The sequence below is a fragment of the Cucurbita moschata genome, unplaced genomic scaffold (assembly GCF_002738365.1).
Source record: "Cucurbita moschata cultivar Rifu unplaced genomic scaffold, Cmos_1.0 Cmo_Scf00027, whole genome shotgun sequence".
NCBI lineage: Eukaryota > Viridiplantae > Streptophyta > Magnoliopsida > Cucurbitales > Cucurbitaceae > Cucurbita > Cucurbita moschata.
The window spans coordinates 350,464-365,394 of NW_019268543.1; the positions used below are offsets into that span (position 1 = coordinate 350,464).

Below are 14,931 nucleotides of genomic sequence, written 5' to 3' on the forward strand. Positions count from 1 at the left end.
TTTTGAAGTTTATGTTATTTTCAAAACAAAAGTAAAAACTTATTAGCATTTTTATTAATTCAAGCTATTAGTACCCACGCTTTAGTATTTACGTGTACCTCTTAATTATCGCGAAGTCTAGCTCAATCTCAGCCGTTCGATGGCCAACTCCTATGAGCACAACCATAATCAATAAATCGCAACCGTAGATTTTGTTTACAAGAGATCGCCACTTGCCGGGTCATTTCTGAAGCCTCTCGCCCCATTTTATTTTTCTCCATCGTTTCTGCAAATCTCCATCAATCGCCTGAAATCGCCTGCGCGTCTCAGGATTCAAATCCATCCTAAGCACTTCATGCTATGGTAAGAAATTTATATTTCTTCAGTCCGGTTATAATTTGATCATATGTTCTCTGTCGCTTTTTTTTTTAGTTCGTATTTAGTTTTCGGGTCGTTCTGATTTAGTGTATGAATTTGAATGTTTCGAAGAATTTAAACAACCAGTTGTTGTCTCGAGTGCCTTTGATTTTTCCATTTGTAGAGATCTTTCAAAATTTCGTTCTAAAGTTAAGCTATTGGCAAGAGTTTCTTACGTTCTTCTGTATCTGTTTGAATGTTGGCATTAGGTTTCTGAATATTATTAGTCATGGTGGGTTTCTTAGTGCTTTCTCATTTTCTTTTTCTTCGTCTTCCCTGTTTCACCATTTGAACTATTATCATTATCTGGGATCATACGATTGAATTACCAAAATTTATTATCTTCTTTAGGCACCTTTTAGGGGCATGCTTTATTTACAACGAACAGCGTTGGCAAGGAGCTATAATGATAGGTGGGGCGTAGGATTCAGGGCATTTAGCAATCAAGGTGCAGCAGCTAATAGCAGTCCTCAGCCTCCCCCACCTCCTCCACCTCCAGAGAAAACTCATTTTGGTGGCTTGAAGGATGAGGACCGAATCTTTACCAACTTATACGGTTTACACGATCCCTTTCTCAAAGGTGCCATGAAACGTGGTGATTGGTACAGAACTAAAGATTTAGTACTCAAGGGTACTGATTGGATTGTCAACGAAGTAAAGAAGTCAGGCCTCCGTGGTCGTGGAGGTGCTGGGTTTCCATCTGGGCTTAAATGGTCATTCATGCCCAAAGTATCCGATGGCCGCCCTTCCTATCTTGTCGTCAATGCTGATGAAAGTGAACCTGGAACCTGTAAGGACAGGGAAATCATGCGCCACGATCCACACAAACTCTTGGAAGGTTGTCTGATTGCTGGAGTTGGGATGAGGGCTACTGCAGCTTACATATATATCAGAGGCGAGTATGTGAATGAACGAAAGAATCTCGAAAAGGCCAGAAAAGAGGCCTATGAAGCTGGATTTTTGGGCAAGAATGCATGTGGATCTGGTTATGATTTTGACGTCCACATCCACTTTGGTGCCGGTGCTTACATTTGTGGTGAAGAAACAGCTCTATTGGAAAGCCTTGAAGGGAAACAAGGGAAACCACGATTGAAGCCTCCTTTTCCTGCTAATGCAGGATTATATGGATGTCCTACCACTGTGACTAATGTGGAGACAGTGGCGGTTTCTCCTACTATTTTAAGGCGTGGACCAGAATGGTTTGCCAGTTTTGGGAGGAAGAACAACTCTGGTACCAAATTGTTTTGTGTCTCAGGACATGTGAATAAGCCTTGCACTGTTGAAGAGGAAATGAGCATTCCACTGAAGGAGTTAATTGAAAGGCACTGTGGAGGGGTTAGAGGTGGATGGGACAACTTGCTTGCTGTAATTCCCGGAGGTTCTTCAGTCCCACTGCTTCCCAAGCACATATGTGATGATGTAATCATGGATTATGACGCACTAAAGGCTGTCCAGAGTGGGTTGGGCACTGCAGCTGTAATTGTTATGGATAAATCAACTGATATTGTGGATGCTATTGCAAGGCTCTCCTATTTCTACAAGCATGAAAGCTGTGGACAGTGTACTCCCTGCAGAGAAGGTACAGGATGGCTGTGGATGATAATGGAAAGAATGAAGGTTGGAAATGCGAAGCTGGAAGAAATTGACATGCTACAAGAGGTTACCAAGCAGATTGAAGGGCACACCATTTGTGCCCTCGGTGATGCTGCTGCTTGGCCTGTGCAGGGTCTTATCAAGAATTTTAGGCCTGAGCTTGAGAGAAGGATTAGAGAACATGCAGAACGGGAGCTGATCCAGGCCGCTGCATAGGTATTCTTTCAGGTTTATTTGGAATCCTTTCCACACTAATTTGATTAGCAGACATAAGCTGAGCATGTTGTTGTTGCTTTCATTTGGCTCTTGTAGCCCAATAATCATAACAAAGGTTAAAACTGCTGTCTGATATACATTTGCTGGTGCAAGTAAACATGTAAGATCTGAATGGATCTTTTAATATAAATCATTATCTTACCTCCGCTGTGAAATGGGTTTATATTATGTTCGAACTTGGAGATTCCTATCGTAGTTGTTACTGATAAAACATTTTATCTGTTTCTTTATATTGATGTTCTTTTCTGACGTGATTTTGTGGGTCAAGAAAATGGCACATGCAGAAATTAATGACTCATGAGCATGAGCTCTCACTAGCTGTTGATCATTGGACTTTCAAGTAAAGGGACCGTGGAACTTTGATTCTCATATAAGAACAGAAAAGCTAAAAGAAAACAATTCCATTTTTTAATGGTTTTCTTTATGAAGATTTTATCTATTCCATATGGTTAGATATGTTTACTTATTCTGGGTGATTGTTCTCTTCAGTCGATGATACCAAATAGTGAGTCATTTTTCTGCCCAATTCTGTAACATTGATGTGTGGAGGTGTGAACTTTGTTTTGTTTTCGCTGCTGTTCAAGCATCTTTTACAATTTCTATCTTATGATAAAGCACTGAACGACTTCTTCATCCTGTATGCTATGCAGGGAACTCCAACTTTGATGGAAATTGCAAATAATGAAGCAGCCCCAGATATTTGGACGATTGGTGTGGTTCAAGCGTCTGCAGGTCATGCCTGCATTTTGTTTGCTGTTTCAAAATGACTTACTATCAAGAAACTCGTTTGTATTTTTTGAAGCGTCTTTTGGGCTAGAATCATTATTACATTTTCCCTTTAGTGTATTTTGAATGCCTCTTTTAACGCCATTTGATGGTGGATATCTATCTTTTCTTCTTTAAGTTGTACTCATCTGAACAGAAATTTCACCTCCCTGTGGAACATCAAATAAACGGTAAAAGATCAGCCATTTCTTCAAATTTTCTTAGTCTTGACCCTGAATATAAAATAAGTTTCTGAGGTTCAACTTTGATGAACTTGGAGCCATGAGGGTGCTTTTGAAAAAGTATTTTTCTTAGTAAAGTAACTTATTGTTATTAATTTCTTAGTTTCATCAAAACACCACCACTTTCAGTTGTTTCCAAGTAATAAGCTAAACTCACACTTATAACTTGTAGTTTTGTCTAGCAGGTCTTCCAATTGTATGTATAGCTATTTCTTAAGCTATGTTCGTGTTACCTATTGTAATGTATATTTACACTACCTTTATTTTCCGTGTATTTCTTTAATGTATTGTAATGGATGATATTAGAAGAGCAACGCCGTAAAAATGCTACAATATACAACAGAGTATGAGTTATATCTAAGAAAATGAAAAAAAACTTACTGTAGAGGAAGATAATATGTGCCTTAGACATTGAACTATGTTTATGTTGATCGATCATATAGCATTTAATTGTTAACGAAGACAACCGATGTCTAAAATGTTGGTTTATCTTTTATTGTTTTAATATTTTAGATAAGTTGCAAACAATTGTTGGAAAAAAAAAGTGATTCAGAGTGTGTTTTCATATTCACTCAACTCAACCTAAGTGAATTCAAAATATATTTGTGATTTCAATATCACCTACCAAATTTACTCGTAATTGATAGAATTTAAATAAATTAACTAAACCTAAAATTTTAGTTAGAACAGATATAATTTGATTTATAAGATTTAGAAGGTTGAATTACAATTTGAATTATTAAACTTTCAAAATTGAGTATATTTAATTTATACATTCAAGGTGAAAACAATTAACCTCGAATCCTAGCTCGCCCATGTTGAACTAATAAAACAAAAATGGAGGGTGTTATTACTTATTTATTTAACCCTACGTAATATATTATTTCTGCAATTCATGAAAAATAACATCTTTGAACAAATTAGGGTATTTTAGCAAAACTATATATATAAATGGCGCCTTAAGCCCTACGACAGCCGTCGTCTGCATCAGTTTCTCTGGGCTCTTCGAAGTCCGAATGCAGCTAGGTACTCTTCCCTTCTTCACTCTCTAGAAAACTCTAAACCAATTCGGCGAAAAAAATTCCTCACTCCTTAGATGTCTCGCTGTGTCTCTCTAATTTTCAGTACGTTTTAAATCTGTCTTGTTGTGGTTGCAGGGAAGGATATCAAATCTATCATTTGAGTTTTCTGACTCACCAAACGAGAAGGAAGGAAACAAGGTTCGTTGTTTGCTTTTTGGAGTACGATTTCTGTTTTTTCTCTGCTGCCTTTACGATATGTATGAGATTAGCCAACGAATCAAATGTCGGGGAAATTTTTTGCGGGTATAGGAACAGCGGGAATCCGACTAATTTACGTTTTTCGTAGAGAATATTATCTGTTTATATGGTGATTATGTTGCTATTGAGTAATAAATCTGATTTTGATCGTGCGTTGTGCACTTTTCATCATGTTGGTTACGTCTGACAAATTCTTGCTGATTGGGAATCTCAGTATTCAGATCTCACATTGTTTTAGTGATTTCTCTGCTCACCAAACCGATTACAATCCAAAACTATCTTCATAATTTCTTGTAGTTTCTAGACGGTATCGTTCAGTTGTAGTTTTGCAGGCGTTAAGTTTGTATTTGTAGCAATATTTGCTTATTTTTATTTTGTACTATTTTTTATGATTCTAAATTCTACATCTCTTTGTTATTTTAGATACACGGGAACTATTTTTTCAATTTGATGTGAACTACTGTAATTCTTGTTGCAGGGTAAAAAATGGTGCAGTACAACTTCAAGAAGATTACTGTGGTACCTAATGGAAAGGATTTTATTGATATTATTCTGTCCCGTACCCAGCGCCAAACACCCACTGTTGTCCACAAGGGTTATGCCATTTCTCGCTTGCGCCAGTTTTATATGAGGAAAGTAAAATATACTCAGACGAACTTCCATGAAAAGCTCTCTAATATCATCGATGAATTCCCTCGGCTAGATGATATTCATCCTTTCTATGGTGATCTCCTGCACGTTCTATATAATAAAGATCATTATAAGCTTGCTCTTGGACAAATTAACACTGCAAGGAACCTCATTAGCAAGATTGCTAAAGACTATGTCAAACTGTTAAAATATGGTGATTCACTCTACCGTTGCAAGTGTTTGAAGGTCGCAGCTCTTGGAAGGATGTGTACTGTGATAAAGAGAATTGGGCCTAGTTTGGCTTACTTAGAGCAGATTAGACAGCACATGGCAAGACTTCCTTCAATTGACCCTAATACTAGAACGATCTTAATTTGTGGGTACCCTAATGTTGGTAAGAGCTCATTTATTAACAAGATCACTAGAGCTGACGTTGATGTTCAGCCCTATGCTTTCACAACAAAGTCACTCTTTGTGGGTCACACTGACTATAAGTACTTGAGGTACCAAGTCATTGATACACCAGGGATTTTGGATAGGCCATTTGAAGATCGTAACATCATTGAGATGTGTAGCATTACTGCTTTAGCTCATTTGAGAGCTGCCGTTTTGTTTTTCCTAGACATATCAGGGTCTTGTGGTTATACAATTGCTCAGCAGGCGGCTCTCTTTCACAGTATAAAGTCTCTGTTTATGAACAAACCATTGATTATTGTCTGCAATAAAACTGATTTGCAGCCACTAGATGGTATACCAGAGGAAGACATGAAGTTGGTTAAGGACATGGAGGCTGAAGCTATGAAAACTGTGATGGGTCAAGGAGACGAGTCTACAGGTGAAGAGGGGGTGTTGCTTACTATGAGCACTTTGACAGAGGAAGGCGTTATTGCTGTTAAGAATGCTGCATGCGAGAGATTATTAAATCAGAGGGTAGAATTGAAGATGAAATCTAAAAGGATAAATGATTGCTTAAATCGGTTTCATGTAGCAATGCCAAAGCCTCGGGACCAGAAGCAAAGACCACCATGCATACCTGAGGCAGTTTTGGAAGCTAGGGCCAAACAAGATGCTGCAGAGAAGGAAACTAGGAAAACCGAGAAGGATTTGGCAGAAGAGAATGGTGGTGCTGGTGTCTATTCTGCCAGTTTAAAGAAGAATTATATCTTAGCCAATGATGAATGGAAAGAAGACATCATGCCTGAAATTATAGATGGACATAATGTGTCTGACTTCATTGATCCTGATATTTTATTTAGACTTGAAGAGTTGGAAAGAGAAGAAGGGTATCGCCAAGAAGAGGAAACTAAGGATGATTTTGAGATGGATGGTGCTGAATTGACTCCTGAAGAACAACAAGCTTTGGCTGCGATCAGGAGAAAGAAAAGTATGCTTATTCAACAGCATAGGATCAAGAAGAGCACTGCAGAAAGTCGACCCATTGTACCAAGGAAATTTGATAAAGACCGGGAATACACAACAAAGAGAATGGGGAGACAGCTATCAGCCTTGGGTCTGGATCCTAGTATGGCAGTTAATCGAGCACGGAGTATGTCGCGAGGGCGCAAGAGGGAGAGATCTCCTGACAGGGGAGATGCCACTGGCCATAATGCTATGGACGTGGATGATGAAACACCAAGTAAGAAGTTGCGTATGAAGTCTAGATCCTTGTCAAGATCTAGGTCTAGGTCTCGGCCACCAAGTGAGGTTGCCCCTGGGGAGGGATTCAAGGACTCAGTCGAAAAGGTCAAGGCATTAAAAATAGCAAAGAAATCTGTGAAGAAGAGGAATAAGAATGCTCGTCGTGGTGAGGCAGACAGGGTAATCCCGACATTGAAACCAAAACACTTGTATTCAGGAAAGCGTTCTACTGGAAAAACAGACAGGCGTTGAAATGTTTGAGGTAAAGTAAATCTTATGCTTTGCATCCTTAAATTTGGTTTGCGTTTGCTAGAATTCAAAGGCTATGGGAATGGGTCTTTATGCACTTTCTGGATCTTGAATCTCTCTTATTCTGCATTCTCTCTTTCATCATACAACTTGAATCATTTCATGATCCGTCCATGCATATTACATAAAGAAGGCGGCTTATTTTCAAGTTCAGAGAAAACTCCTAAAACCACATCTTTTACATGAAAAGACACTTTTCTTCTCATATTTTTATCTTTATTTTTTGATGATTTCTTCTGCTGGTTGAAATTTCTGCAAATCTTGTTTTTACAGAAAGTTACATATTCATATGGTTTTAAGTTCAGTATATGTTATGTTATTGCAGGTATACATTGGGTTTTACAGCCTTTTGAGAAGTTTTCTTGTTGTAAAAGGTCTGATGAAGATGTAGATTGATGCGTTGCCTTGGGGAACAGAGTAGTTGTTGTGCAATTCAAATCTTTGGAACGTTCTATTCTTGGGTGTCTTGTGAGGTATTTCACGTGATACCACAAAAATTTTGCCCGCTGAGTATTAAAATTTTATTTGCTGCTGCCCTCTTTTCATGGTAATTAATAAGTTCATTTTCTACAATTCCTTTTATACTTCATAGAACAATTGCTATTTGAATTTGAGAAATTTACTTGTTTAAAATTTCTTCTTCTTTGAGATCAAAGTAATGAATATAATCCTTTAACCAAAAATTTCTTCTTTTTATTTGCAAATAAAATGCAATGCAAACCTCAGTACATCTTCAATTATCTTTTATTTTTAAAATCTGGAATTCCTACATCTTTTACTTGTATCTTCGTCAATACATACTTCTAAGCCATAATACTTCATTATGGTTAAACAAATACACGAAATTATTAATAATGCAGCCTAATATATTAAAATTATATTAATATTTTCTAACCATAGTTTTTAAAACCATTGAATTCAATGCAATTTTTTAAAAATAAAAACTAATTTTCTAGTTTTTGAAAGTTAAAAACCCTCCTAAAATTGGGCAAAAGTTCTTTTGAAACTTGGCATTAGAGACCGAGGTAGAGATAGATGGGAACAGGAAGAAGAGAGAATTTAGGTCAGTGATGGTTTGTTCCGCTTAAATGGTGAATCCGCCATTTCATTTGGTCCCCGGCGGTGTTTCTTCGTGTTCTTGAGTGCAAATTCATGTTACAGGGAGCCGCGTTCCCATCCGTTGAATTCTTCTCCGTTGACGCGCCATGGAGGAAACTCTCCCGCCATTGAACACTCTTTTCGTAAGCTTATGAGTCCTGTGAGAAATTGAGTTTCAACTGCTCTCTCTCTCTCTTTCTTTGATGCGAAGTGATTCCGAGGAACTGTTGATCAATCTGTTACTGCGATTTACTCTTGGAAATTTCCGCGGAGCTTCTTACAAGTCTCCTGTTCGAGCATTCAAATAGGTTCTGTTTTATTTAAAGTACAATTTGGAAGTACATGTGACTACAATTTGGAAGTACAATTTGGAAGTACATGTGACTTAATTGCTCACTGCAATACCATCAACAAGAAAGATGGTGCGAACAGCCAAGATTTTGAACCCTTTGATTTTTGTCCTGCAATAACATTGCTCACTGGTCCTCTTCTTCATTGATGATCGGTTTCTGGCGATCGCAAAAACTCTGGAGAAGAATTTTCCTCCATCCAAGCTCGTTTTTTTGATAAGATTGACGATGTTCTTCATCTAATTGAAACTTTTCCATTAAAATTTGACGATGCTATTGACAAGATCCTCTGCTTAAACCAGGTTGTGTTATTAGATTGGGTAATGACCCTCGCCATATCTTTGCTCAAGTTCATGATAACCATACTAATGAACTGGGGGAGAGATGGAACAATAGATGAGTAAACTTTGGTTCATACGAGAATGATAATAAATAAATAAATATATAATAAAAAAAATAAAAAAATCACACGCCCACCGTGGGGCTCGAACCCACGACCACAAGGTTAAGAGCCTAGCGCTCTACCAACTGAGCTAGACGGACTTGTTGTTTTATCTTCTAATTATGTTTATTTATATTTTAAATATTTCTACAACAAGTGATTTTAGTCTCAACCGTGTTTCTATCTCTCTATGTGTTGGTGTGTTTGATCTTTGTTTCATTTTGGAAAAGGATTATTGGAGGAGTGCGTGGGAGTACAAAGCTGGACTTAGAAGCCAAAACTCCATGAATTAATTACAGCGGGCCTGTACATCTCATCTTTCAGATTAAACGAAAACCCAAAAATAAAAATTTAATTAAATAAAATTTACAACGCCAATGAGCTTTTTCAGAATTGGTACACTGAATAGCTTTTGCTTTTCCATAAAAAGCCAAAAGCTTTTCCTGTTTTTCTTCTTGAAATTGACTTGCACAGTGGCTTTGATTCTGCCACAGGCATGGATGTCCCGCTACTCTCTGATAGTGGTTTCGGTATGGATACAGGTGGCAGTGGCAGTGGCGGTGGTGGCTCCTGTTGTCGTTGCTCCCTAAACAACATCAGAAGCTTTTGAGCCTTCTCCTTACCTCTCGTTGTCCCGTTCACAGACATCGACACCAGCCCGGGAATTACGCCTTCCTGTAGGACCATCTCACTGCACTTCTCATTCCCATTGCACAGAATCAAGAGACAAGTCACTGCTTGTTCCTGCTCAAGGGCTTCACCACTGTCTAATATTGCTGCCAACCCACTGATAATTTCTGGAGTGGATGACATTTGATCTCTACCTAATTCACTTGAAGCTATATTTATCAAGATGGCTATGCACTTTTCGGTCCATGTTCGATCAAGACGGGCTGCAAGAAGGGCTTGAAGTCCCCCGATGATTTCAGAAGAAATCAGGTTGGGTATATTGGAGGGCACAGTTGAGAGATTGTAAAGTGTGTGAAGTGCATCAAGCTTGCATAGTGTTTGGGTACGAGCGTGGAGGGGCTGAATCAAGTACGGGACTGCACAACTTGAGCCGATAATAGATTTTGCTTCTTCCAGACAGGAGACGTTGAGATAGAGGGCCGTTGCATATCCGTGGGAATTTGGGTTCATAATCATTTCCTCCAACAATGGAATCATCCCTGCCGCCAGCATTATTTCTTTGTTCCTGAGAAAATATACTTCCATACATCATATATATACTACACAAAATAATTTAGATCAAAAGGAATGCATTTTCAAAGGAAAAGAACGTTATGACCCGAAAAAAAAGTAAAATAGCTTCAACAATTAGCATTACTTCTGTCAAATTAATTAAAGGAACAATTTTTAAAAAGCACTTTTTGTGCTAAAAGACGACATCTATGTGTTGAATACCAATAATGGAAGTAAAAGAAACGTACAGAACCAAAAGCTAAAATACACTGAAGAGTTAAAGACCAACAACCATATAAAAGCATTTCAATATCCCCCATCCTTTTCCTTGCATTCAAATTATTACTGGTTAACGATGTTAAATATATCTAGTTTTACACATTTTCTAAGTCGAGGAAGGCTTTGGAACAAGGATAGAATTATGCTCATGAAAAAACTAAAATGTTGTGTACCTTTTTTTAATTATTGAACAAGCGTGATTTTAGTGGCGCACATAGTTTATTTAGGAATTATCACTGCTATAAAAGTAAAGGTAAAATTATTACCAAATAAAAGAAGCATAAGTGAAAATCATTGTACTACCCCACATACATGCCACCCAAACTATTGATATGCTGAGTGTAATTTATATAACAATAAAAAAATTGACTATAGTATCTAGAACTAAGACAAAAGGATTGGGAAGGCTGCAAACCTGTCGTTGTTGACAGCAAGGTTGAAAAGAGCCATTGCTCCACTTTCCTGAGCCCTAGTATTTTGTTCTCGCATGGCCATCTCTAAGTAGCGTAGAAGTCCCTGGACGAATCCATTAGCTCCCATAAATATCCTCGCCTCTTCATCCTCCTTGAGCAATTGTCTCATTTGCTCCACAACCGCCGACTTTTTCCTTAAGTCAGCTTCTTCATTTAAGACTTTCAAATACTCTTCGTATTTAGCATGCATATTTATGTCGGACTTTTGATCTTCAGCAGATTTGTCGTCCATTACGTTTCCTTTGATCTCCTCAGTTATACTATTTTCTTCTAGTGGAACAACTTTAACATCTTTCAACTTACAAGAACCAACAGACTCCATATGTGACAATTGAGACTCTGATTCAGATAACGCGAGCCTCCAGTAATTTAGGTCAAGACTATCTGGAGGTCCATCAGGAATAGGAACTCCATGCTGTTCACACCAGTTTGTAATCAGGCCCTTAACACTGTAATTCGGAGTCAGTGTAAGATGAGAGAGTTTCTGTTGAGTTTTCGGGCAGGTGTTATGGCCATCACTAAACCACTTCTCAATGCAAATCCTTTCATATGTTTGCCCGGAAGCAATTATGACCGGATCATACATAAGCTGCAATGAAATATGGCACCTCAACTCGTCAGGTGGAAGGGGAGTCGGCTCAAATCTGCGATTTTTTGGCTTCAAAATAAAAGAACCAATCTTTGTTAGCTGCCTTTCAAAGGCCTGACCGTTTCCACCAGGTCCACTGTCCTCGAGAGAGCCCTGAACAGTGGGTGAACAAGGTCCAGAACCCTGTGAATCGTTGTCGTCTGATACCTCACTTCTAAATAACTTGGAGTACTTCCTCATGAGATGCAAAAGATATGCTACAATGGATTCCTTCCTCTTGTCCTCTTCAATACGAGAGCGGTCAATTAGTTTCTTTAGTGCCCTTCTCTCTGCAAGAGCTGCTCTTGAGGAGTTTATTCCAAGTCTAATAGCAGCTTGGTGAAAAGCTTCAAGCTCATCGTTGTCAACAGTGTTGTTAAATGTTCGTCCCTGTTGGAGCAATAAAATAATGTCATCGCCAACTTGCTTCTCCAAGGGATCTAGGAAAAAATGAGTACTTCCCAGTTCCTTCATAATCTCCTGAACCTGACGCAAATTAAAAGGGTGTCAACGAAGCGCATTTTCAAGCAACATTTCCTGATAATATTAAGAAAAACTCAAGGTTATGGCACCTGATAGCCAATTGACTGTGGAACAATATCTTCAACACGTTTAAGACTATCTTGCAGAGCTCTTTTTACCTTCTCAAACTTTAACAGGACAGAGTCCCCAGTTATAGCCTACCACATGCAAAAAATATGTTAAGAACCGGAATTTTAAGGTGCTGAAGGGCATCATAAAGTACTAACACAAAAGCTCCATAACAACTTCATCATCAATAAGGTTGAAAATTAGTGCTTCTGTATGACACCGATGGCTCTAAAAAATCATAAAGCCAGCTATTCTAGATAGGAAAACCAAAGGGATACAATCGTTGTACCAAGTAAAGTTTGCTGCTCTCTGTACAATGTTGGAGAGTATTCTTGGCTTTTTCCAGTGCTACATGCAGTGAACATAATGCCTGGATACCAGATTTGCTCCGAGGTCGGGCAGCTTCCAATGAAGGGAAAATTGATAACACTTCACAATATATTGCAGAAAGAGTCTTGCACATTCCCCCGTGTAGCTACAATAAAGGACAAAACTAGGTTACTTACCTCGTGCCATAGTATCAATACTGATTGAACTATTGACTTCTAATAAGAACAAGCCAAAAAAAAGATCTGCAAAGACGATTCTCATTGAAGAACTTGAAAATTCATTCTACAATATACTGAACGTTTACCCCTCGGTTGTCCGACCACACACTTTTTGAAGGAGAAATTTGTTGTCAATGTAGAAAATAGTGCAAGAAATGTGAGATCATTGTGAACCCAACACATAAAACAAATGGTACATGTAAATAAGCATTCAACCCAAACCAAATCCAACCAGCCGAGCGACAGTATAAAAAATTACAGTCAAATATTTCTGATTCCTTAAGTACTTATGAAACCCCACACAACGCCATAGATGGTTCATAAAAACAGAAGAGAAGATAGAACCGTGCTGCTAGTCAGAACATAGAAGGGTTCAGGCGTTTAAAAGTAAATTAAGAAAAGGAGGTAACCCTTTTCAGAAGTAAAATACCACGGGCGAAGGGGAAGGAAGAAAAACCACGACATATTGACCTATTTCTCTTGATGAATGAAATGAAGGCTTTTGAACCCAATACGAGCTTGAAGATTAGCCATTCTACATACCTTGGCATCACTTGCAGCAAATAAATTTTCTTCAACCTCGGTAATATCCATTGTTCAAGCTCACCGTTAAAATCAATACTGGAAGATTATGTCATCTGCATTGCGAGATAATTATAAAATAATTTTACAGAAGGCAAAATGAAATTCACCAAAGATAACAGACACAAAAGAAACAAAATGATAATAAAAGCAAATTATTATTGCTTTAGCTAACAAAATCATCCTTTCCTTTTATTCATAAGCAAATTAGAGTGCCTACGAGTCAACCTAAACCTTTTTAATAATTGAAATTTAGAGGCACAAAAGACTACTTAGGCGCATAAAAGATGTCCTACGCCTTAATTTTTGAGCTAAGGTACGAGAAGGAGATGCACAGAACGCTAATCTGAAGTTGGAAACAGAAATAATTAAAAAGAGACGGGATTAATAGCGACTCAATTATCTCTCTAACGATGAATAATTAAGGAAACGCTGATTGATTAGACATTCTATCAAACTCTAAAGGATACAAAATCTGAGAGGGAAACATGAATTAACAAACAACTGGAGACCACGATAATAGACAAAACAGATTCTGATTTGGACATATTTTCAATCAGCTCGATTTGAAGGTTCGAAGACGGTATCTACAGAGATATAGAACGTATTTCCGAACAGTAAAAGTTTCAGAATCGGAAAACGAATATCTACATACAAGGATTTCGAAAACGACTTCCTCAGCAAAGATCTTAGCCGAAACAACAACCATCGTACAAAAGCATTCAAAATAACGAACAAGTAGAAAATCCAATCCAAACCTGGATAACAGGCGCCAATTCAGGAAACGGTGAGCCTCAAATCTTCGTCAAAATGAATGGAACGAACTGGAAAATGGAAAAAGGAAAAGAATCAAGAATCGAAGGTTAAGAGAATGGGAAAATCAGGGGTGGAGTGTAAAGAAAACTAGATTTGAAACAGAATAAACGTACCAGAAAAAACAGAACTAACCAAGGAGGCTTCATAAAATAGTATTAATCACAAATTTTCTCAGGAAACAAACAGAATCAGAGGCTCCCTTTGATCGGCACATTTTCGCTCCATTAATCATCTACATCCCCACACACGAACAAATACAAATTAATAAAATATTAAAAAAAATTAAAAATAGGAAGGCAGATTTCTCGGAACGGAGAGAGAAAGAGAGGATTTATGCCTTTTACTTCCCAATGCCAAAAACACAGTGGAAAAAACAAAAACAACCATTAAAAAAAAATATATATATATATATATATATAATATTTTCATCTATATCCCTATTTCTTTGTGATTATTATATTTTCTACTCTTTTTATTTTATTTGCATGTTTTGAGCTAAAAATAAAAAATAAAAAGTGGTTTATGCTTTAAAAAAATATTTTTTTAAATAAAATAAAATAAAAGGAGGTTAAATAATCGTATTAAAAAATGTGAGGGATTAAAATAAAAACCAAATGAAAAATAGTTTGCCAAAAATAAATAAATACAGATGGAATATTTTTTTACAGACAAAAAAAAAAAAAAAGTGAAGCAATCGATGCCGAAAACAAATTAACAAATATCTGCCAGAGCGGGACTATTTTTTTTTAATTATTTAAAAAGTTGAGTGCCCTTGGGAAGAAATGTCCAATTTTTTTTTTTTTTTTTTTTTTT

The 14,931-nt window shown here is 37.4% G+C and overlaps 3 protein-coding genes and 1 non-coding gene across 7 annotated transcripts; 2 read left to right on the plus strand and 2 right to left on the minus strand.

Annotated features, from left to right (window-relative positions):
* The first annotated feature begins 189 nt into the window (after window positions 1–189).
* On the plus strand, window positions 190–3,246 carry LOC111462637 (NADH dehydrogenase [ubiquinone] flavoprotein 1, mitochondrial-like). Of its 2 annotated transcripts, none has more exons than XM_023106303.1 (3): window positions 190–342; window positions 748–2,217; window positions 2,916–3,246. In XM_023106303.1, exons 1-2 carry the CDS (start codon window positions 340–342, stop codon window positions 2,203–2,205), a joined length of 1,461 nt encoding a protein of 486 aa, XP_022962071.1. In that variant the 5' UTR covers window positions 190–339; the 3' UTR covers window positions 2,206–2,217; window positions 2,916–3,246. The 2 variants fall into 2 exon arrangements, with proteins under 2 accessions (XP_022962071.1, XP_022962070.1); XM_023106302.1 differs by having other exon boundaries at window positions 748–2,205.
* A 981-nt stretch (window positions 3,247–4,227) lies between these two features.
* Window positions 4,228–7,702, plus strand: LOC111462817 (nucleolar GTP-binding protein 1-like). Of its 2 annotated transcripts, none has more exons than XM_023106571.1 (4): window positions 4,228–4,298; window positions 4,430–4,492; window positions 5,025–7,082; window positions 7,455–7,702. In XM_023106571.1, the coding sequence occupies exon 3, from the start codon at window positions 5,039–5,041 to the stop codon at window positions 7,070–7,072; it is 2,034 nt and encodes a 677-aa protein (XP_022962339.1). In that variant the 5' UTR covers window positions 4,228–4,298; window positions 4,430–4,492; window positions 5,025–5,038; the 3' UTR covers window positions 7,073–7,082; window positions 7,455–7,702. The 2 variants fall into 2 exon arrangements, with proteins under 2 accessions (XP_022962339.1, XP_022962338.1); XM_023106570.1 differs by having other exon boundaries at window positions 5,031–7,082.
* Window positions 7,703–9,047: 1,345 nt separating this feature from the next.
* TRNAK-CUU lies at window positions 9,048–9,120 on the minus strand. The gene has a single exon. It is a non-coding gene; the product is annotated as a tRNA-Lys (tRNA).
* Window positions 9,121–9,286: 166 nt separating this feature from the next.
* Window positions 9,287–14,433, minus strand: LOC111462883 (U-box domain-containing protein 45-like). Of its 2 annotated transcripts, none has more exons than XM_023106684.1 (7): window positions 14,251–14,433; window positions 14,061–14,126; window positions 13,264–13,358; window positions 12,462–12,647; window positions 12,154–12,261; window positions 10,896–12,067; window positions 9,287–10,214 (listed from the first exon to the last, which is right to left on the minus strand). In XM_023106684.1, the coding sequence occupies exons 3-7, from the start codon at window positions 13,312–13,314 to the stop codon at window positions 9,407–9,409; spliced, it is 2,325 nt and encodes a 774-aa protein (XP_022962452.1). In that variant the 5' UTR covers window positions 13,315–13,358; window positions 14,061–14,126; window positions 14,251–14,433; the 3' UTR covers window positions 9,287–9,406. The 2 variants fall into 2 exon arrangements, with proteins under 2 accessions (XP_022962452.1, XP_022962451.1); XM_023106683.1 differs by having other exon boundaries at window positions 14,232–14,433.
* Window positions 14,434–14,931: the final 498 nt, after the last annotated feature.

Excerpts from the sequence above, each read along its gene's own strand:
- LOC111462883 (XM_023106684.1), bottom strand. The coding sequence starts at position 13,314 with ATGGATATTACCGAGGTTGAAGAAAATTTATTTGCTGCAAGTGATGCC. Across the intron at positions 12,262-12,461 it reads AGAGCAGCAAACTTTACTTG|GCTATAACTGGGGACTCTGT; the intron begins GTACAACGATTG and ends TGCATGTGGTAG. Across the intron at positions 12,068-12,153 it reads CACAGTCAATTGGCTATCAG|GTTCAGGAGATTATGAAGGA; the intron begins GTGCCATAACCT and ends AATTTGCGTCAG.
- LOC111462817 (XM_023106571.1), top strand. The coding sequence starts at position 5,039 with ATGGTGCAGTACAACTTCAAGAAGATTACTGTGGTACCTAATGGAAAG.